Below are 24808 nucleotides of genomic sequence, written 5' to 3' on the forward strand. Positions count from 1 at the left end.
TGTAGCCCTCCAGGCTCCTCTGTCCATGCGATTCTCCAGACAAGGATACTAGAATGGGTAGCCATTCTCTTCTCCAGGGGATCTTCCCAATCCAGGGATCGAACCCAGGTTTCTTCTGTCTCCTGCACTGGCAGGCAGGTTCTTTACCACTAGTGCTACCCAAGTCTTTTTCAACACTCTACCACCCCCCACCCTAGGGTTCAATGAGAATATGTACTGAATGCATATTGCACAAATGAAATCAAGAACACCCCTGGGTTCATAGGACTCTAAGCAAAATCTTCCATAATGTTCTTTTAAAATCTCCTAGCACTAATACCACTCAATAGTACCACAGCCTCACTATATGTCTTCTAGTGTGATTATCTTTGGCTTTAAAACACAAATGAATCATTAGGGCTTTGAATCTTTTCTGGCAAAGAAATATAGCATGAGCTGATGCTCAGCATTGTGAGTGTCATCAGAACAAGGTCTATAGATAGGAATTCGCCCAGTTAATCCTCCTTCATTATCTCCACTAGCTAACAATGCACATGCAGTCACTCCACATAATCACTGCTCTAACAGACATGGACATTTGAAATATTAACTTTCCCACAGATTCCAGATTTTCAGTGAGCAGCTCTCAACAATTCATACTAATCATATATGTCACCATACTCCTATTAAATGTTCATGAGATTAAACACCACCCATGTTGTGATGACCAATATCATTTATAATATATTACCTTTTAGATACTGTAATTATAAATGCACCTAGGTGCCACTATAATAAATGCAAATTTAACCACCTGGCATGTAAGTAACCAGTACTGTATCTAATTCTGCTTTTATTCACTTTTTAACATGCATTCAAGTGAACATATCATGCAAAACAAAGCACAGAATATTTATAAAGTTAATGTGTTTTACAATAAGGAAAATCTCCTTTTAAATTGCATAAAGAGGAGGGAAATTGACTTTCTTAGACTTAGGTATTTTATAAACAAATTATTCAAAATTGAAATTTATCAAGAAATTAACATACAATATGTTAATATGTATAAGAAAAAGTACAATATAAAGTACAATTTGGATATTATAAGTCATGTTTATAAACTTTATAAATTCTACATTTATGCAAATTATTACAACAAAGATTAGATTTCATCCAAATAAAAGCAAACAGAAAACCCACCAGAAAAAGAAAATAAAATTTCAAATGGAGGTTAAAAATTCATCATTAACCTTGGATTATGTTGCTCTAAACTTTTTCATCTGTATGGCCACAGATTATTGCCTTAAGCATAATAATAGAAATAATAGTAATAGCCATGGTTCACATGTATCAAGGGCTTACTTAACTTACTGTCTCAGGCACTGTGAGTAGTGCTTCACATTCAAATCTAATTCAGTTTTTATGATAACCCAGCAAAAAAGATACAAATGAGGGAAGTGGAGGCTTGCACAGATTAAATGACTTGTCCAAGGATACAGGGCTTGGTGGGAGAGGGGTCTGACTTCAAAACTACTCTCCTAACCAGACGGTCAGCCCCCAGCCCCGCTCTGTACACCGTTTCCTTGAATGGCCTTGGGTAAGTTACTGCAGTTTCGAAGCTCATTTCCTTTAGCTGCAAAATGTGAATATGAATATATTCCAGAATTATTGAGAACGAAATAGGATAGTTTATGAGAAAGTGCTGTGCAAATAATGAAGTTGCATAATGTTGCTTCATATGCTACTGATGAAATAAGATAACAATATGTTGAAAATGAAGAAAAACCTGCCGAGTGACTCTCGGTCAAAATCTTCCAACAAAAATGGTATACTTAGGTAAATCTTTCTGATTATTTTACCCTGCTTAACAGAAACTATCAAATAAAGGCAAATATGAATCAATATCACTACCATATCCTAAGAGATATACAGATGAGCACTAACAGACTATGTTAGAAGTGAATAATTAAGTTAGAGATGCATCTACATCATCTCCATCTCTTTGTAGGCTACCATCTACAAAGTTCATACTACCAGATTTGGTCTTTTGAACAGCTCTTCAAAACTAAGACTTTTAAAATAACTAATTAATTAACTTTTGGCTGCACTGGGTCTCCCTTCACAGGCTTTCTCTAGCTGTGGTAAGCAGGGGCTACTCTTTGTTGTGCACAGGCTTTTCATTCCAGTGGTTTTTCTTTTTGTAGAGCACAGGCTCTAGGTGCACAGGCTCAGTAATTGTGGGGCACAGGTTGAGTTGCTCCAGGGTACGTGGAATCTTCCTAGACCAGGGATCGAACCCATATTCCCTGCATTGGCAGGCAAATTCTAAACCACAGGACCACCGGGAAAGTCCAAAACTAAGGCTTTTTAAAGTTACTTTGAGTCACTATCAGACCCAAGATAACTTTGATACTCATACACATATTGATCTGGTAATATTTAAGTCCTTAATCCCAGGAAGGAAAAACAATATTTAATTCTCGTAATTCATCACTTTGCATAAGTGATTTGTTATCATTGGGCTTGTTTTTCCATTGAGCTTCACGGTTTAAAAAAATATTTCACATGCATTATGTCAACCAAGGTCATAAAATTGGTATAGCTGACCCTTGAACAACATGGAGGTTTAGAACACCCACCCTCTGTGCAGTTGAGAATCCACCTATAACTTTACAGTCAGCCACTGTATTCATGGTTCCATATTCACTGATTTAACTAGCCACAGATTGTATAGTACTGTAGTATGTAAATATTTAGTGAAAAAAATATAAATGGACCTGTGCAGTTCAAACATGTGCTGTTCAAGAGTCAACTTGAAAGAAAATGTTAGAAAATGTTATAACAGGAAACTGGAATTCACCAAGGTTAATAATGGTAAGAAAAAAAAAATCTTATATCCATGCATTGGTGGTATATTTTAGTGAGATGGTGTACATGGGTATACAGATAGCTATCAACATGTGATATTTATGCATCTAGTATGTATCTAGCCTTTCTACCTTTCTTTTTTTAATATTTTAAGTTTTAATTGGAAGATAATTGCTTTACGATGTGTGTAGGTTTCTGTTGCATAGCAGTGTGAACCCCCCGTAAGTACACATAGATTTCCTCCTTCTTGAGCCTCTCTAGCACCATCCCCATCTCACCCTCTAGGTGGTCACAGAGCACGAGGTGAGTTCCCTGCGGCACACAGCAACGTCCCACTGATTCCCTGTTTTACACACGTAGTGTATATATCGCAATGCTACTCTCTCAACTTGTCCTACTCTTTCCTTCCCCTGCTGTGTCCACAAGGGTCCTCTACATCCGCATCTATATTCCTGCCCTGCCAATACTATTTTTCAAGATTCCATATATATGTGTTCATGTATGATATGTGTTTTTCTCTTTCTGACTTCACTCTGCATAACGGCCCTAGGTTTATCCACCTCACTAGAACTGACTAACTGCATTCTTTTTTATGGCTAGTAATATTCCATTGTATACATGTACTACAACTTCTTTATCCATTCATCTAGATAGACATCTAGGTTGCTTCCATGTCCTAGCTACTATAAACAGTGTTCCAATGAACATTGGGGTACATGTGTCTTTTTTTAATTGTGGTTTTCTCAGGCTATATGCTCAGGAGTGGGATTGCTGGGTCACATGATAGTTTTATTCCTCGTTTTTTAAGGACTCTCCATATGATTCTCCATAATCTCTATATGTTTAAGGATATGAAGGAAGTACATATAGCCAAAAGAAAAAAAATAGGAACAAAGGGACCACATATTTCTAGCAATTCTTTTATACATTATCAAGGCACTCATGTCATTAGATGGAGTAGGAAGTGGCAACCCACTCTAGTATTCTTGCTGGAAAATGCCATGGACAGAGGAACCCAGCAGGTTACAGTCCATGGGGGTTACAAAGAATGAGATATGACTGATCAACTGAGCATGCATGCACACATGTCATTACATGAAGAATAAGGGAAACCTTTATTTGCATTAAGCCCACAAATATGCTAAACTACATTTCCAAACACATTTTTATTTGAAGAGCTTAGGAAGTAAGAAGATTGTATTAATAAGAGCGCATAGAATCTCCAAGCAGCACCTACCTCCTGGCCGCTCGTGTTCTCCATCTGTGTGTAACAGCATGGCAATGGGCATCCCTACATTCTTGGATCTTCCAGCCACAACAACATTTTTTCCAAATGTTTCAATTCCTTAAAACACAGAGTTTGATTTAAATGAAAAATAAACAACAAGAAGCAAAGTAATCATCTGAACAGCCAACTGAAATATTCTTTAAAAACCTCTAATTAAATTTGAATTATTTTGTAAATTGTCTAGAATGTTCCAACATTCATTATTTTAAAATATTTCTTTTTATACTTTTTGGTTTTGTCACTTTCCCTCTTGTTATATCCTCATTAAAAAAAACACAAACATTTTCAAGTTGTCATTAAATTATTTTAAACATGAAAATTCACATGAAGAGGTAGAAGTGTGAAGACTTAAAATTTATTATTAATCATAAAACAGGCAAGATACAACAATGTCAAGATTAACTGTTAAGATAAACCAAACTTCGAGCAAATCTAGGACAAAATGAAGTGGGGAAAAAGTATTTTTCATAAAATTTATGTGGTTTACTTCATAGGAGGGAAGCACTACATGTACGGATTTAGAAAGATCTGAAAGGTAAAGCTTACAGATTTCATACCTTAACCTCTTTGGGGCATAGTTTCTTCATAAGTAAAATGAAAAAATTAGAATTAAAGTTTTATGATTATTAAAATTCTATGAATATAATTCTAGGATCTGCTTTCCCTTGAAAGTTCTCTTTCTCAGTTAGAAAAGAACAGATTGGGATGAGGAGATGCTGCCAGAAATGTAAGTAACAGTGATGGAGGCAGGGGAACTATCACCTGACTGCTAGAGGGTCTTTGAGAGCATTATTTTATTTAGAGCACAATTCAAGGGCAAGTGTCTACAATGAAAACCTAGGTCATTAGAGATGGCTCAAATGTTTAGCACATTTTGTTTTTAAAGGTAAAGGTAACACACTTTGAAAAATATATATCAAAATACCTTAAGTTTATAGTTTTAAAGTAGGGAGATAAATCTATTATTTGGAAAATGAACTCCCTGAAAGCTGATACAGCAGTTACTTGTAACCTGGTACCAGTTCTTCTTTTATCTTATCTCAGATTATTCTTCAATTTCTATAACTTTATCTATTCCTGTAGACTGAAGTTTAATGGCTTATCTTCTTTCACCCTTTCCATCAAGGCAATGCACAAATGCTCACGTGGCACTTAGCACCTATGTCCCATAGACCAACCTGTTCTTCTGATAATTTCCCAAACAGCACTAGCAGTGGCAGGTATGAGGGAATGCTGATCAAGACATAGTCTTCCAATGTTAATAATATGAAATCCATCTACATCTTTTTCAGGGGCTATTCCATTGCATACTGTCCGCTCATCCACATGGTCTGGAAGTAAATAAAATTGATTTAACTTTACAATTGTTATTTATTTGGAAGTCTGAAAAATTATATCTGAGGGCCTTCAGCCAGATCACTTATGGTTCAGCTTCAGTTAAGATATACAATCATTACTCTATTCCTTTTCTTGCCATGAAAATATTAAGTCAAAGTGCTCTTGACCAATAGCTGTAGTTAACTTCTGTAAGAGTATATGCAGGTACAGAACCAGAAGTGACTAGCCTGGTAAAAAGGAAAAATCTGTAAAATAAAACAATACCAATGAGATCTGGGATGGTCAGATGATAAAGCTTTGTCACATAAGTTTGCATATTTAAACCTATATTTTTCCTATACAAAATATTTCCATGAATAAGCTTCTATTGAATATCGCTAGCATTATAGGTTAAAAGGGCTATTAAAGTTAAAAATAACCATAGCATTATTAATGCCTAGCTTCCTCCCAGATGACATAAAAGAAAAGCAAATAAAACACACACACACACACACACATCATTTCCCTGAAGCATTATTACACTGAAATCCAAAATATTATTATGGTTTTCTTTATGAAGGGAAAAGAACATAACCTGAGTAATACATTAACCAAATGAGATATGAGATGCCAATCATCTCATTTTGAAAAGTAGGCTCTTAATATTATTCTGTACGGTGTAGCTTAGGTTACCCTAAACCCAACAATTAACCCACACGCCTAAAATACTAAAATAAAGGTGCATTTTCTATATAAAAGTTTATTTATGCACTATACAATGAATGCCACTTCTACATAATTTTTTAAACATTATCAATGCCTAAGTTCTAGCTGTTTTCAGAGAGTCATCCTTTGTGTCTTTTATCTTTTGTATCCTAAAAGGGACACTATTGCCATCTTACATTAAATAGCTCCAATTTGCCATTATTAGACTGCCTAAGTCCTTTATATATGTAAAAGTCACAATGACTCATATTCAAATAGAAATTGGGTCTCAGGAATTCTTTCCAATGACTAGTTTGTCACTTTTGATTATTGTATTCATTCTATAATGTCCTAGCAGTGTAAGTCTCCATGTGTTTTCTCTGAAGATAAAAATTATACGGGTTCTAGCAAAACTTTTCTTAGAATTAAATATTTGAGGACAATATTTACTGTTAGAGGGCAAAAACAGTCGTTCCTTTTAAAATCTGGATGGTAGTGATGATGATGACGATGGGGATGATTCATTTCTAGACACCTACTCATGTAGAAGCTTCACGCCATGAATATTTCTTACAAGAAAATCAAAAGTTTTGTAAATAAAAAAAGAAATAACTGTAACTGAACTCTCCATTATGAGCTATGACTTAAATTAGTTTATTTCCAAATTCAATTGACTACAGTATATGTGGGCCAATAATATATGCATGGGGGCTTCCCTGGGGGCTCAGCGGTAAAGAATCCACCTGCCAATACAAGAGATATGGATTTGAACACTGGGTGGGGAAGATCCCCTGGAGAAGGAAATGGTAGCTCACTCCAGTATTCTTGCCTGGGAAATCCCCTGGGCAGAGGAGCCTAGTGGGCTACAGTCCACGCGGCCACAGAGTCAAACACAACTTAGCAACTAAACTACAACAACAAATGTAATTATGATAGAAAGAACTCAACAAAGGCTCTTCGTAGATTTTGAGAGCCATCCTCTTACCAAGTAAGTCTGAACTATACTGAATTTGGCCATCTACTGGTCTGTGCCGCTTTATTCACTAAAAATTACATGTTGTAGTGAATAATACATCTCACACAATAGCTGAAATACTCAGGAAAAATGTAAGCATTTGAAAATTTGGTGACAAGCACTAGAAACTGGCAATTACAGATCTGTTCTCTCATGTGCTTCTTAAACTTTTAACTCAGATCATCATTTCTGAACAATTCTGTCTTAATTAAATTTTGTTTAAAAGACAGATATGTGGACATATAAAAGGTGTGATGTAAAGAACACATGAAAACTGATTTTTAGTGTGGTTATTATTTAATCTAAAGGGAAAAGCCTATGTGAGTAGATTAAAAAATGTTAAGATAATAAAAATCAAAAAGAAAAAATCCATGGAGTTTTATGTAACTCTACATGATCTCAGCAGTAAATTAAATCTCACCTACATCATTTACCAGGTAAGATGTAACTCTTATTATGTAATCTGCAGTGTATGAAAGTAATATGAGTTAATATATCTCATATCAAATAATGCTTTCTAATGTTCATGTTGCCATTATATGCAGATTTCCTCTTTGGTCTTCATAGTTAGCAGGAATGAAGGTAGAAAAATATTATCCTCATTTTAAAGATGAAGCTCAAAATTTTGAGACTTAGCCAATCTCAAACTACTACTGAGAGGAACGTCCAGAAATCAAATCCCCATCTCTTCGCACTAAAACAAGCTTTTCTTTCTGTGTTAGATACAAATCATAAATATAAATCATTTTAAATAATGGTCATAAATTAATAGGAGAAAGGGTCCCTATCCCTTCTAATCAAAACATTTGATAATTCTAAAATATCCCAAGGAAGGCAGTGTTTCTTCTTATTGTTGTTGTTCAGTCATTTAGTCAGGAGACTGTGACTCCATGGACTCCAGCACATTAGGCTTCCCTGTCCATCACCAACTCCTGGAGCCTGCTCAAACTCATGTCCATTGAGTTGGTGATGCCATCTAACTATCTCATCCACTGTTGTCCCCTTCTCCTCCTGCCCTCAATCTTCCCAGCATCAGATATTTTCTAAGTCGGCTCTTTCAATCAGGTGGCCAAAGTACTGGAGTTTCGGTTTCAGCATCAGTCCTTCCAATGAATATTTAGGACTGACTTCCTTTAGGATTAACTGGTATGATATCCTTGCAGTCCAAGGGACTCTCAAGAGTCTTCTCCAACACCACAGTTTAAAAGCATCAATTTTTCAGCGCTCAGCCTTCTTTATGGTTCAACTCTCACAACCATATATGGCTATTGAAAAAACCATAGCTTTCACTGTATGGACCTTTGTTGGCAAAGTAGTGTCTCTGCTTTTAATGTGCTGTCCAGGTTTTTCATTGCTTTTCTTCCAAGGAGCAAGCATCTTTTAATTTCAAGGCTACAGTCACCATCTGCAGTGATTTTGGAACCCAAGAAAATAAAGTCTGTCACTGTTTCCATTGTTTCCCCATCTTATTTCCCATGAAGTGATGGGACCAGATGCCATGATCTTAGTTTTCTGAATGTTGAATTTTATGCCAGCTTTTTCACTCTCCTCTTTCACCTTCATCAACAGGCTCTTTAGTTCCTCTTTGCTTTGTTTCTTCTAGACCTCCACAGACAACAGTACTCTTGAATTAACTAACATCTTCCTGGAGGCTCAGACAGTAAAGAATCTGCCTGCAATGCAGGAGATCCAGGTTCAATCCCTGGGTCAGGAAGATGCCCTGGAGAAGGAAATGGCAACTCATTCTAGTCTTCCTGCCCAGAGAATCCCATGGACAGAGGATCCTGGTGGGTTACAGTCCATGGGGTTGCAGAGTCAGACATGACTGAGCAACTAACATGTATCTTAACACACTCACAAAAGCATCAGTTTACAACAAATACTACCTTTTGTTAAATGAGTAATAGAAATAAATATATTTCATGATTTTGAATGACTGCTACTGAAAGTCCCCTGATGTCTCATCCCTGTGGCCCGTGACTTGAAAAGAAACAATCACAAGTTTCAGTAGCATTAATTTTTTTCCTAATTGTTATAAAACATTTTTGATTCATAGAATACACTGGCAAACAACTAACCAGTTAATATCCTATACAAATGAATGGGTAACTGGCATTATTCACTTTGTATGTGTTTTTCCCATCTATTTAATAATATGAAAAATCATTAAATCATGCCAGGAAAAAAGTCTTCAATTAAATTCATAATAGCACAATAGAAGAGCTCAGGGAATGTCCTTGTAGACCATGCTTTAGAACTACAACACTGAATATATATTTCTGTGATTTATTATAATATGTTTAATTGCCTTTGGACAAAGAACAACAACAAAAAGAAAACAAACAAATAACTGGTTTATTTTCCATCCAAGGATTTTCACCTTACTGTTTAAAAGTACTTTTTTCCACTTTCGCAATGCCTGTTGGATAAGGATAAGCTCATTAGTACAGTAAATACATTCTTTAGCTCGATTAGGTCTTTTGTCCTATGTTTTCCTCCCTCCATATACTCCATCCCTTTTCCTACCATCATTATCACATATCTTTACCTCAGGTCATACCAATCTGTGTCCCATTGCCAAGCCCTCAGCATGAAGGTTTGCAATTCTGTATTCCTGGGCAGGATTATTCTTCCATTAGTAATTTATTACTCTCTATTCTTTCACATCCTATGTATTCTTCAACATACTGATCTGCTACTACCTACTTCCTCATCACAAAATGAAATGAGACTTTTTTTCTCCTCTGGTCTCCAAAGAAATATAATATCAAAAGCACTTACCTCATTAGTTTAGTTAGATGATCACATTAGTTATTTAATATCTCTCTTAGTTAGGACTTTGTCTAACTTGGTTAGGACTTAGTCACTCAGTCGTGTCTGACTCTTTGTGACCCTATGGACTGCAACACACCAGGCCTCCCTGTCCATCACCAACTGCAGGGGTTTACACAAACTCATATCCATGAGCTGGTGATGCCATCCAACCATCTCATCCTCTGTTGTCCCCTTCTCCTGCCTAATCTTTCTCAGCATCAGGGTCTTTTCCAATGAGTCAGTTCTTCGCATCAGGTGGCCACGTATTAGAGTTTCAGCTTCAGCATCAGTCCTTCCAATGAATATTCAGGATTGACTTCCTTTCAGATGGACTGGTTGGATCTCTTTGCAGTTCAAGGGACTCTCAAGAATCTTCTCCAACACCACGGCTCAAAAGCATCAATTCTGGAGCGCTCAACTTTCTTTATAGACCAACTCTCACATCCATACATGACTACTGGAAAAACCACAGCTTGGACTAGATGGACTTCTGTTGGCAAAGTAATGTCTCTGTTTTTTAATATGCTGTCCAGGTTGGTAATAACTTATCTTCCAAGGAGCAAGCATCTTTTAATTTCATGGCTACAGCCACCATCTGCAGTGATTTTGGAGCCCAAGAAAATAAAGTCTGTCACTGTTTCCATTGTTTCCCCATCTTATTTCCCATGAAGTGATGGAACCAGAATCCATGATCTTAGTTATCTGAATGTTGAATTTTAAGCCACCTTTTTCACTCTCCTCTTTCACTTTCATCTAGAGGCTCTTTAGTTCTTCGCTTTCTGCCATAAGGGTGGTGTCATCTGCATATCTGAGGTTATTGATATTTCTCCCAGCAATCTTAATTCCAGCTTGTGCTTCATCCAGCCTGGCATTTCACATGACATACTCTGCATATAAGTTAAATAAGCAGGGTGACAATATACAGCCTTGATGTACTCCTTTCCTGATTTGCAACCAGTCTCTTGTTCCATGTCCAATTCTAACTGTTGCTTTTTGACCTGTATACAGATTTCTCAGGAGGCAGGTCAGGTGGTCTGGTATTCCCATCTCTTATAGAATTTTCCACAGTTTGTTGTGATCCACACAAAGGCTTTAGCATAGTTAATAAAGCCAAAGTAGATGCTTTTCTGGAATTCTCTTGCTTTTTCAATGATCCAATGAATGTTGGCCATTTGACCTCTGGTTCCACTGCCTTTTCTAAATCCAGCTTGAACATCTGGAAGTTCAAGGTTCATGTACTGTTGAAGCCTGGCTTGGAGAATTTTGAGCATTATTTTGGTAGCCTGTGAGGTGAGTGGAATTGTGCGGTAGTTTGAACATTCTTTGGCACTGCCTATCTTTGGGATTAGAATGAAAGCTGACCTTCTCCAGTCCTGTGGCCACTGCTGAGCTTTCCAAATTTGCTGGCATATGGAGTGCAGCACTTTCACAGCATCATCTTTTAGGACTTGAAATAGCTCAACTGTTATTCCATCACCTTCACTAGCTTTGTTCATAGTGATGCTTCCTAAGGCTCACTTGACTTAGCATTCCAGGATGTCTGGCTCTAGGTGAGTGATCACACCACCTGATTATCTGGGTCATTAAGATCTCTTTTGTATAGTTCTTCTGTGTATTCTTGCCACCTCTTCTTAATATCTTCTGTTTCTGTTAGACCCATACTGTTTCTGTCCTTTATTGTGCCCATCTTTGCATGAAATGTTCCCTTAGTATCTTTAATTTCCTGAAGAGATCTCTAATCATTTCCATTCTATTGTTTTCCTCTATTTCTTTGCACTGATCACTGAGGAAGACTTTCTTATCTCTCCTGGCTATTCTTTGGAACTCTGCATTCAAATGGGTATATCTTTCCTTTTCTCCTTTGCTTTTCACTTCTCTTCTTTTCACAGCTATTTGTAAGTCCTCCTCAGACAACCATTTTGCCTTTTTGCATTTCTTTTTCTTGGGGATGGTCTTGATCCCTGTCTCCTATACAATGTCACAAACCTCCATCCATAGTTCTTCAGGCACAGTTTATCAAATCTGATCCCTTTAATCTATTTCTCACTTCCACTGTATAATCATAAGGGATTTGATTTAGGTCATACCTGAATGGTATCAAACTGATTTACTCATAGCTTTCTCAGTTGATGGTAATTCCATCCTTCTGTGTTATACAGAAATCATGCTTACTTGCTAGAAAAATCTGAAGTCATTCTGAACACTTTCTTTCACACGGAATATCTAATCAACTGAATAATCTATTGGTTCTTCCTTCACATCACATATAGCACTTCACTGGTCTCACCGTGTCTCCTGTTTCGAAAAGCCATTATTTCTCCTGTGAATTCTTGTAGCAGCTAATCTCTAGCTAATTGTTTCTATATTTACATCCATATAATCTGTTCTCAAAATAGGAGAGGTTTTATTTTTGAAATGCATGTCTGATCACACCACTCTCCTCAAAACCCTGCTCTTCTTGCTAGCCCTCCAACATATCAGGGGTCTCCTAGCTTGCTTATCGCTCTTCTGTCTGCCTGGAGGCTTTACCAAAAAACTGTCAATTTGGCTAAATCCTTCTCTTTTTTCAAATCTTTGTTTAAATTCCACATTCTCTGTAAGAGTATTCTGACCACGTTATTTCAACATTAGGTTCCATGTCTAATAATGTTGAAGTTGTTTATATTGGACCAAATTTCCCAGGGAAAACAACTATAGACACTGGAAAAATAAATTAAAAGAGAACTATCAAAGATGTATTGTACCGTACAGAAAATAAAGCCAACATTTTGTAATAACTGTATATGAAACATAAAATTTTTAAACATTTTTAAAAAACACAACTCTCTGAAAGCACTGGAGAGTTACTTGAAACAGATTTGGAAGAGAATGGACATCTGAAAGAAAAGTCACTGGAAGAGTTTCCTATTTGGGAGGTTTTTCTAGGCAGAATTTGGATAAAAATCTGTGGTCTTCTTTGCTTAAGGAATTAAAGGACAAGGTTTGGGGCTACTACGGAAGCTGGAAATTGAAGGGATATATCCAGGAAAAGAGAAAACCACAGAGGGGAGAGTCAAATTGTGTCTATAATTTCTTCCCAAAACTCTGACTGACCCATGAACAATACCCACAAGAAGCAAACCCCCAGAAGCCCATCTGATGCTAAGAGAACTAAACAGAATGTTCTGTGGCTCAGCAAGGGCAAAGCAAAGCCTGAAGTTCTCAATGTGATGGGCATTCACACACACACAGACTCTTATATCAAACATTATACTTAATAATGAAATATAGACTCTTTCCCCAAGATCAGAAGGGGGCAGAAGTGTCCACACCTACCATTTCTAATTCAGTATTTTATTGGAGATCCTAGCTGGTGTAATAAGAGAAGGAAAATTAAAAAAAGAAGTCTAAAGATCAGAAAGGATGATGTAAAACTCTCTCACCACAGATGGCTGTTTATATAGAATACTGTAAAGAATATACATGACAACAAAAGAACAAATAAAGTGAGTTTAGCAAGATCACAGAATATAGAGTCAATATCCAGAAAAATAAATTACATTTCTGTATACAAGAAACAACAAAAATTTGAAATTTTAAAAATTTATTTATAATAACTCAGATCAGAAAATACTTAGGAATAAATTTTAAAATTTAGGGCATGATTTTTATAATGAAAACTACACAATTTTGCTGATGGATGACCTAAATAAATGGAAGGTGTACTATACTTAGGAGTCCTGGTGGCTCAGATGGTAAAGAATCTGCCTGGAATGCAGGAGACTCAGGTTCCATTCCTGGGTCGGCAAGATCGCCTGGAGAGGGAATGGCTAGCCACTTATAGGTTGGAAGGCTCAATAATATTTAGATGTCAGTTCTTCCAATTTGATCTATTGATTCAACGTAATCTCAAACACAATCCTGTGAGGTTTTTTTGTAGAAGTTGACAAAGTGATTCTAAAATTTATATGGCTATACAAAGGACTTAGAACATCCAAAGAAATCTTAAAAATGAACAAAAAGGACTTAGGATACCTGACTTTAAGACTTGCTACAAAGCTACAATAATAAGCACACAGTGGGGCTGGTATGAAAGTGGAAGTGTTAGTTGCTCAGTCGTGTCCAGCTCTCTGACCTCATGAACTTTAGCCCACCAGGCTCCTCTGTCCATGGGATTTTCCAGGCAAGAATACTGGAGTGGGTAGCTGGTGCAGGGATAGACAAATAAATCAATGGAATAGAATAGAGAGCCCAACTTTAGATGAACACTTACACAGTCATTTGACCATTTAAGTTGCCAAAAGCAATTTAATGGGAGAAGGAAAGCATTTTCAACAAATAACACTTGAATAATTTGACAGTCATATAGGGAAAAAAAAAAAAAAGAAGGGACTTCCCTACTGGTTCAGACAGTAAAGCATCTGCCTACAATGCGGGAGACCCGGGTTCAATCCCTGGGTTGGGAAGATCCCCTGGAGAACAGGCAATGGCAACCCACTCCAGTATTCTTGCCTGGAAAATCCCACAGATGGAGAATCCTGGTAGGCTACAGTCCATGGTGTCGCAAAGAGTTGGACAGGACTGAGTGAGTTCACTTTCTTAGGGAAAAAACCACCACCAACAACAAAGAGACACAATCTTTACTTCATTCTGGGAAGGAGAAAATTTGCCATATCAAAATGTGTCTCTTTGACATGAGGATTACATTTTATCTCCCCATTTAAATTCTTTAGCTGCCTAAAGATTTTAGATAAAGGACTTGTTCCCAGAACAGAAGTACAGAGGTATCACCAGAAATATCTGCAAAGAATATGGCCTAGGAGTGCTGGGGGAACTCTAGGCAGGGCCTAGAAATCAGAGTCCACCGTGTGTCCCACTGTCTCTGCATAGCCCAGAAAACATTTGCTTACTAAACATTTGCTTTTCTCTCTTCAGGTGAATTGCCTTCCTCTCCTTTGAAGTCCCAAACCTAACTGCCAAGAGAAACTGGGGAATGTAAGGAAACAAGCATGTTTGGAGTAGTTTATTTGTCTGCCACAGAAAAAAAAGACAGATCTAAACTAGGGACTGACAGAATTAAAATAATGTCAGAAGACATGGGTTGGGAAAGACTCTTTGGACCAGTGGCATTTAAGCTAGGATCTGAAAGCTGGAAAAGAAATCAACCCTGGTAAGCTTGATAACCAATGTAGTTAAGAGATCAGTGGCTCAATAAAGTCCAATTCAAGTAATAAAATGCGCATTATCCTAACATGTCCTCTGTATAATAAATACTCCAAAATAAAAATATAAGATTCCCAATAGCCCCTGGACATCCTAATCCTCTTTATCATGCTCTACTTTTTCTTTTTTCCCATAGCATATCAACTTCTAAAAAATACACAGCAATTACTTATTATGTTTATTTTTTATTGTCTATCTCCCCTACTACTTCACAAAGGTAGAAGTTTCTGTCTTTTTTTCACTGATGTATTCCTAGCACAAATAACAGTGCCTGGAAATTTGTTAAATAAATTACTGCAATTACCTTTGATTTATAAATGAAGATACTGAAAAAAATGAATGGTAAACTGGAAACAATTGGAATAGACTATCACAAGGAGAAGGTGCCTGATTCCCCTGCAATCTCTGATATTCATCTTTTTCAAATACAGTGAAAAAAATCAAAAGTAGCTTTCAATAAAATCTTGATTTGTCAATAGCTACATCTATGTTATTAGATGTTTGGCATTTTTACACCCTTCAATATAAATTTAATGTGTAAAACATTCATGTTTCTTTGTTTTTCATTTATTTCTTCCTTTCAGGACTTGAAGAATAAGAAATCTCAGGTAATGCCTTATGCAGATATGTTAAAGTCCACACTCTGAACAAGTGTGGAAATTCCCCTGGAACTTCCCTGGAAATTCACTTATTTATTTGCTCAACAAATATTTATAGATTTACAATATTGAAGTGATTATTGAGTGTCTACCATGTGCCTACCATTGTTCTAAAGTGAAAAGTGAAAGTGTTAGTCTTTCAGTTATGTCAGACTCTTTGTGACCCCATGGACTGTAGCCTACCAGACTCCTCTGTCCATGGGATTCTCCAGGCAAGAATGCTGGAGTGGGTTGCCATGCCCTTCTCCAGGGGATCTTCCCAGCCCAGGGATCAAAGTGGGTCTCCTGCATTGTGGGCAGATTCCTTACCAACTGAGCCGCCAGGGAAGCTCAGCACTGTTCTAAGGGTTTAGAATATATAAGTGAATCAAACAAACAAAACTCTTACCCTCTGGAGCTCACATTTTAATCAATCATTTAGCTGTAGTCTCTTGATAAGCTGGGCTTCCCTAGTGGTGGCTCAGATGGTAAAGAATCTGCCTGCAATGCGGGAGATCCAGGTTTGATCCCTGGGTCAGGAAGATCCCCTGAGAAGGAAATGGCAACCCACTCCAGTATTCTGGCCTGGAGATTCCATGGACAGAGAAGACTGGTGGGGTTACAGTCCATGGGATCACAAAGGGTCTGACATGACAGAGTGACTATTACACTTCCACACTCTTGATGAGTTAATTATTTTCTCAGAGTAAATACAGTTTTGGAAGCTGTGTTCACGGTTCTCAAACCAATACATAATATTATTTAAGTTACACCCTCCGGGTTCTACATCAGTGTTTCAAGACATAAAATACATATCGGGTGCTTACCTCTTGCCCAATATCATTTAAGAATCATCAAGCAGCGACAAGACAAAAAGGCAATGGGAAGTGACTCGAGTCTCACTGTGTTACTCCACCCCCAAATCTGAGAAGACAGTAGAACTCGGAGGCGGACTGCATGCCCAGAAAGGGGTGGACCTGGCTCTCCACCCTTCCTTAGCCTCTTTCTCCTATAGCCACAGAAACTACGCAGACATTCCCAGGCAGGCTGACTTTACAGGCTCTTTAAAAAGTTAATGAAGTGGGAAGCTAGACATCACGCAAAGGTTTGACCTTTATAAGTTTCTTGAGTGATGTGAAGAGTAGATGGAGATCCAAAGATTGCATTATTCCTCAGAAGTGGTGTTGAAAACAACCTGGTTTTCTAAACCCTTGGATTTCTAGACACTATACACTTCAGTCAAATACATCGTACTGAACTTGAAGCTGTGTCTTTTCCATAGAAGAAACAGCCTGATAACCAAGCATATCTAACCTAATGAACTCCCTTAACACAAAAGGGAAAAGGAGAGATACTGTGTTTCAGGGACTTCCTTGCAAAGTTTTAAAGGACAGTGTGTCTCAAACTGTTTTCTAACCACCCCTTTTCCCTAGTGACTATCACAGAATCATATATAGATTGGATTCTAGGTAAATATTTTTTTGAACTGGAAAAAGAACAAAGAGGGTCTGAGAGCAATCATTTAAACACTTCTCTTTAAAGAATTCTACAAAGAAATATCCAGACGTTTCAAAGAGTCTTTTGATTTTGGTAAATTCCTTATCAAAGCTGAAAGCACTCAAAAATAGTTAAGGGCATTATGACAGAGGAAAGAGAAAAATATGAAAAAAGAGCAACGATTGTTGTTCTAAGAAATTCCAGATTGTGAAGATACTTTGAGAAGTAAATAATCTCAAATTACATGATATAGTCTGTTTATGATAGCAACTGTTCAAAAAGACATAATTATATAGATCTAAGGGACTGAAATATCTCTTGGGATGGTTTCCCTTTGGAAATAAATAGGAAGAAACACATATGGCTACAGGGACCAACTAAGCCCACTGATATATAAAGCATATCAAAGTGATTTACTCAGCTTTCTCCATAAACCATTAAACAAAATACACACATGCAAAACACCGCTTGCTCAATGCTGCCATCATGCGGTCATCATGAGCCAGAGCAGGAGAATTTTCCACTTGGTTCCCCTGTGCGGGGCTGTGCCATGCTGAGCTGTTGAGTCCTATCCGACTCTGCAACCCCACGGACTGCAGTCCATTAGGCTCCTCTGTCCGTGGGGATTCTCCAGGCAAGAATACTGAACTGGGTTGTCATGCCTTCTTCCAGGGGATCTTTCCAACCCAGAGATCGAACCCAGGTCTCCCTCATTGCAGGCAGATTCTTTACCAGCTGAGCTACCAGGGAAGCCCTTTGTTCCCCTACCTGCCCCTCATACAAATTCTCTGAAAAAAGTCTTACCTATAAGAACAAAATTTTTAAGTAGATGAGTGATTTGCAGCGATAACTTTGTTTCTTGGGCTTCCCTTGTGACTCAGCTGGTAAAGAATCCACCTGCAATTCGGGAGACCTAGGTTTGATCCCTGGGTTGGGAAGATCCCCTGGAGAAGGGAAAGGTTACCCACTCTGGTATCCTGGCCTAGAGAATCCGTAGACTGTATAGTCCCTGGGGGTCGCAAAGAGTCGGACACGAATGAGTGACTTTCACTGGTTTCTATGTTAACACTACATCATGTCAGAAAGGATTTGAACAAACTATTGTTTAAAATCTGGCCCTTTTTCTTTGCATAAACCTTAAATGCATTAATTTCTGAATGACTTGTGACTCAATATCAATATTGGTCCAAGCATAATCCAGTTTTAAATAATTAACTAGTTATTTTCATAGTAAGCTAGGCATATACAAATTTGCCACCCCAAACAAAAGTTATGGACTTGACAAAATCTATATTTAATCATATATTTCATCCATTGACCCACCCCATTTCCTGCTCCAACCTTAGGTAAACTTCATCCCACATCCTGTTCTTATCATTCCCTTGACTTCCTTTCCATAAGAGTTCTATTGCATCCATTTGTATTCCTAATAGATTTGTTTGTTTAAATAATTTTATTTAAGAATATTTGAATATAGTAGACTGCATATATTTAAAGTACACAATTTGACAGGCTTTCACATATGCATATACTTGTAAAACCATTACCACAATCAAGATGCTGACCATATACACCACTCTGGAAAGTTTCTTCAGGCCCCTTTTCCTCATCTTGTTCTCTCTCCCTTTCCTGTCCCCTAACCTCCAACTACTTTGAAAACACTTGCCATGGGCTGAATTGTGTCCCTTCAAAATTCATGTGTTGAATCCCTGACCCTTAATGTAAATGATATGCAATTAGGTTTATATGAAGTCATCAGAGTGGGGCCCTCATGATGGGATTAATGCCCTTACAAGAAGAGAAATCAGTTTCTGATTCAAGATGGTAGAGTAGAAGGACATGCACTCATCTCCTCCTGCAAGAGCACCAAAATCCTAACTAGCTGCTGAACAACCATCAACAGGAGGACGCTGGAACCCACCAAAAAGAGATGTCCCACATCCAGAGATAAAGAAGCCACAGTAAGACGGTAGGAGAGGTATAATCACGATAAAAAATATTCCCACATCCACTGGTGGGGGGATGATCCACAAACTGAAGAACATTAACACCAAAGAAGTTCTCCCACTGTTGCAAAGGTTATGAACCCCACATCAGGCTTCCCAGCCTGAGGATCCGACAAAGGGACTGGGAATCCCCAGGGATCTGAATCTGCTCTTCCTGACCCAGGGATCAAATCTGTGTCTCTTTGTGGTTTCTGCATTGAAAGGCAGATATTAACATAATCACTCCAGCTTTCTTTTGATCTACCTTAGCATAGCGTATCTTTTCCATCTTTTTTTCTTTTAATCTCTCTAGGCTTTTATATGCAAACTATATTCCTTGTAGGTACCATATAGTTGGACCTTGTGTTTTATTCAATCTGACAGCCTCTGACATCTGATTGGATTATTTACAACATTACATTTATGTGATTAAACCTATCATCTAGCTATGTGTTCTCATTGTTCCCCCATTTTCTTTCTTCCTTTAGAATAACTTGAACATTTTAATGATTGGATAGTATCTCTTTTACGGGTTTTATTAGCCCTCTTTGTTTTGTTTTGTTTCAGCAGTTGCTTGTGGCTTTATAGTAACAACTATAACTTATTTCAGTCTACTCTCAAGTGACATTTTATCATTTACATATAGCTTCAGAATCTAACAATAATGTTTTATCATTTCTTCCTTTCTGACTTTTGTACTATTGCTGTTATACAAGTTACAAACCACACATTACATTGTTTTTATTTTGGGATAAATGCCAATTATATTCTAAAATGATCTGAAAAATAATTTAAGGAAAATACCATAAACACTCATGTGGCTACCAATTCCACTGCTCTTCATTCCTTTGATAATATACATATTGTATCATTTCTTTCTGCCTGAAGGACTTCCTTTAAAAAGTTTTACAATGTGGGTATGCACGTGATTGTTTTCACCTCTATCTGGACTCTACTCTCTCTACATTTCTAAAAATGCCTTTTTGCCTTTAGTTTTTAAAGATGTTTTCAGTGCGCATAGATCTCATGATTGATAGTTATTTCTTTCTTTCAGTACTTTAAGATCAAGATGTTCCATTGTCTTCTTGCTTACATTATTTCTGAGAAGTCTGCTATTTCCTTCTTTTTGTTCCTCTGTATGTAATGTGACTCCCCATCCGCTTGCCACTTTCAACATTATTTTTATTTTTAGCGACACTGGATTTGAAGAATTTCACTTTGGTGTTTCTGGTATAGTTGTCTTCCTATTTCATGGGCTGAAAGTTTGTTGAGCTTCTTAGATCTGTGTATATATAGTTTTTATCATATTTGTGTTTCTGTGTGTGTGTGCGCTTTAATCTGAAACTCCAATCCATTATGAAAGAATACCTATTTCTTATTCATGTAAGCCTCTGCCAAGAATCCCACCCTCTGAGACTTCCCTGGTGGTTCAGTGGTTAAGACTTCCAATGCAGGGGGTGCAAGTTCTATCCCTGTTTGAGGAGCTAAGATCCCACATGTCTTGTGGCCAAAAAACCAAAACATAAAACAGAAGCAACATTGTAACAAATTCAATAAAGACTTTTAAAAAATGGCCCACATAAAAAAAATCTTAAAAAAAAAAAAGAATCCCACTTCCTTTCTTCTCATAATTGGCAATCATCTATAACACCTAGATTTCATGATAACTGCAACAAAAATGGCTGTGGGTGTGGGAGGCTACATAGTTTTTAACTATGTCAGTCCAGAAGTGACTCAGAAAAGTCACTTATCCTCACAGTCCAGTAACCAAAATTCACATGCCCCCAACCTAATTGCTAGGAGAAGCTGGGAAATAAGGAAACATGTGGCTGTTTGGCATACTTGAAAAGCACATCTAAAACAGGAATTGATAGAACTAAAGTAATTTCAGAAGGTGTAGGCTGAGAAAGGCTCTCTGAACCAGTGGAATTTAAGCTAAGACTTGAAAGTCAGAAAGTCAGCCCTGGTATGTTTGAAAGATAACCAATGTAGTTAAGAAGTCAGACGCTAAAGCCCTATTCAAGAAATAAAATGTACATTATCCTAGCATGTCCTTTGTATAAGAAATACTATCGCTATAGGAAGCTTCCAAGGATATGGGGTATAAGAGCCTCACCAAATACTGATTGGTGACGGAAATGAATAAGTACACTACTCAGATGTAGAAGAATACGCAGAAGGGTGACACTTCAGTGACACACGTACACTAAGCACAGTGGCTGTGACGCTACAGGTTCCTCTATTTCAGCAATAACACTCACTAGGGTCTACCATGCGGCAAGGTGGAGTGACACTGGTGACTGCAATTTCCCCTCCTTTGGTGGAACTGATGACTAATAATCTAGTAGAAGAAACATATTACTAAAAAGCAATGAAATGTCCTATGTGGAATTGTTTTTCCCCATAAAGAAAAGGAGAGAAAGCTACAACAAAGGTGATTTATAATATAGAAACTATTTAGAAATAAGCAGGAAAGAGCTCTACAAAAATGGAGAAGTTCAGAGTAATAACAATTTCCCACTGGGGTCAAGAACATTAAAAATAGAGCAGTAAAAAAAAAAATAAAAAAAAAAAAAATAGAGCAGTAAGTATTCTGCATACAAAAATTCCATAATCTCTCAAGAAAAACAACTATAGTAAGACCGTTTCTTTTTTTTTTCCCCTCCAAATGAAGAATCAAGGTTTAGACAAATACACATATCTACACTCACTAATTAGGTCAACATCCACATTTATATGCCTACTAATTACTACAAAAATTTATCTTTGTTAAATCTACACTGTGAATTCTAACTCTTCTTACTCACCCTCTCCATATTCAATCCTTTAATCCTGTATTTCATTCTAATTTCTCTATTTAATCCTTTTACATAAATTGGAAGATGTTAATCCTCAAAGGCATCAAACTAGATAACTGAAGGGAAATATTTGAAAAACTGTTTTAGAAAAAGATAAATAAGATAAAAAATTTTTCCCATTCTACTTATGATTTTCTAACCAGAAATAGATGAGAAGTAGATTTCCTAGAAAGCAAGAAAATACAAGAAGGTGAGTAAGCATCTCCCTTGGTGCTTGACTTAACTCAGTTATAAGACTGAAATTATGACTGAAAGAATGCTATAACTGGGTATCTAATACTTCTCTGCTACTCATATGCTGTGACCTTAACAAGTTTCGTTTCCTTAACTAGAAACCATGGATCAAAAAAATGTACTTACCGGTTAAGGTTCTCGTGAACGTTAAATGATTTATGTATACAAGGCATTTACTAACAATGCCTGGCAATAATAAATGGCAAAAATTTGCCATTACTAATACTAGTAATAGTTGTTGTCATGGAACAATAGTTGTAAAATAACACATTAAAATTTAATTGAGTGATTGCTGTTTTCTGGGCTTCCCAGGTGGCTCATTAGTAAAGAATCTGCCTGCCAATGCAGGATATGCAAAAGATGCAGGTTTGATCCCTGGGTCGGGAAGATCTCCTGGAATAGGAAATGGCAACCAACTCCAGTATGCTCACCTGGAAAATTCCATGGGCAGAGGAGCCTGGCAGGCTATATAGTCCATGGGGCCACAAAGAGTCAGACACAACTGACTCAGGACATACACTCACTGTTTTCTAGACTTATATCTGAATTGTTTTTGTTGTTCAGTCACTCAGTTGGGTTTGACTCTTTGCGACCCCACAGACTGCAGCACACCAGGCTTTCTTCTCCTTCACTATCTCTTGAAGTTTGCTCAAATTCATGTCCATTGAGTCAGTGATGCCATTCAACTGTCTCATCCTCTGTCACCTCCTTCTTATGCTTTCAATCTTTCCCAGCATCAGGGTCTTTTCCAATGAGTCAGCTCTTCACATCAGGCAGCCAAAGTATTGGAGCTTCAGCTTTAGCATCAGTCTTTCCAATGAATATTCAGGGTTGATTTCTTTGAGGATTGGCTGGTTTGATCTCCTTGTTGTCCAGGAGATGCTCAAGAGTCTTTTCCAGCACCACAGTTCGAAAGCATCAATTCTTCGGCACTCAGCCTTCTTTATGGCCAATTCTCACATCCCTACATAACCACTGGAAAAAGCTTTGACTATACGGACCTTTGTCAGTAAAGTGATATCCCTGCTTTTTAATACATTGTCTAGGTTTGTCACAGCTTTTCTTCCCAGGAGCAAGCATCTTTTATTTCATGACTGTAGTCACCATCCACAGTGATTTTGGAGCACAAGAAAATAAAATTTTGTCACTGTTGCCACCTTTTCCCCTTCTGTTTGCCATGAAGCGATGGGACTGGATGCCATGATCTTAGTTTTTTGAATGCTGAATTTTAAGACAGCTTTTTCACTCTCTTCTTCCAACCTAATCAAGAGGTTCTTGAGTTTCTCTTCACTTTCTGCCATTAGCATGGTAGTATTTGCTTATCTGAGGTTGTTGATATATCTCCTGGAAATCTTGATTCCAGCTTGTGATTCATTCAACCATGCAGTTTGCATGATGTACTCTGCATATAAATTAAATAACTAAGAGTGAAAATATACAGCCTTGTCATACTCCTTTCCCAATTTTGAACCAATCAGTTGATCCATGTCTGGTCCTAACTGCTGCTTCTCGACCCACACACAGGTTTCTCAGGCGACAAGTTGGTCTGGTATTCCCATCTCTTTAAGAATTTTCCAGTTTGTTGTGCTCCACATAATCAAGGGCTTCAGCATAGTCAGTAAAGTAGAAGTAGATTTTTTTTGGAACTCCCTTCCTTTCTCCATGTCCAACAGTATTTAAGGTGAGAGCTAAAACCATTTTGGAGAGTCACTCAGTTTTCCTGAGTCTCTCCCAAGTACACAAGTTACTAAACTTTTGTTTGTTTTTCTCTTGTTAATCTATCTCAGGTCAACTTAATTCCTAGACCAGACAGAAGAACCAAGAAGGGAAAATGTCATCCTCCCTGAAAACCTACATCACAAGATTGATGAATTAATTTAAATACTTTATGTTATAACACATTGTTTAAGGTAACTGCATTGTGTTATGGTTTCCTGGGCTTGCCTTGTGGCTCAGCTGGTAAAGAATCAGCCTGCAATGCAGGAGACCTAGATTTGATCCCTGGGTTGGGAAGATCCCCTGGAGAAGGGAACAGCTACCCACTCCAATATTCTTGCCTGGAGAATTCCAGCTTATTCTGGTAAGCAACAAATTTTATGTACCAGTACAATGTACTTTAAGTCAATAAGTAATATAGCTTAGTCTTCTCACCTGCAATATGAAGAAGATAATGCATACCCATAAGGCTGTTTTGAGGATTAAATAAAATCATCCCTATAAAAGAATAGTTGCCACACGGTAAGCACACGTTGCTCATGAGCTAACACCGACAAGTTGGTGAGGGTGGTAACATAATAGTAAAGGCATGAGGGACCTGCCAGCCTGGGTTCACATCCCAGCTCAATTGCCAGCTCTGTGACCTTAGAGGAAGTTACATAACTTCTCTGTACTTCAAATTCATCATTAGT

General features: G+C 37.5%; 1 protein-coding gene across 6 annotated transcripts in view; it reads right to left on the bottom strand.

The window, feature by feature from the left end:
* The window catches only part of MTHFD2L (methylenetetrahydrofolate dehydrogenase (NADP+ dependent) 2 like), a 149965-nt gene that overhangs the window by 100145 nt on the left and 25012 nt on the right, over positions 1-24808 (bottom strand). For all 6 annotated transcript variants that reach the window (XM_065914422.1, XM_065914425.1, XM_065914420.1 and 3 more), the window contains 2 exons: positions 5314-5466; positions 4085-4192 (listed from right to left, as the gene is read on the bottom strand). In XM_065914422.1, the coding sequence (XP_065770494.1) occupies positions 4085-4192; positions 5314-5466 (261 nt within the window). The remainder of the gene's footprint in view (positions 1-4084; positions 4193-5313; positions 5467-24808) is intronic.

This window comes from Muntiacus reevesi, chromosome 22 (assembly GCF_963930625.1).
Source record: "Muntiacus reevesi chromosome 22, mMunRee1.1, whole genome shotgun sequence".
NCBI classification, from domain to species: Eukaryota; Metazoa; Chordata; class Mammalia; order Artiodactyla; family Cervidae; genus Muntiacus; species Muntiacus reevesi.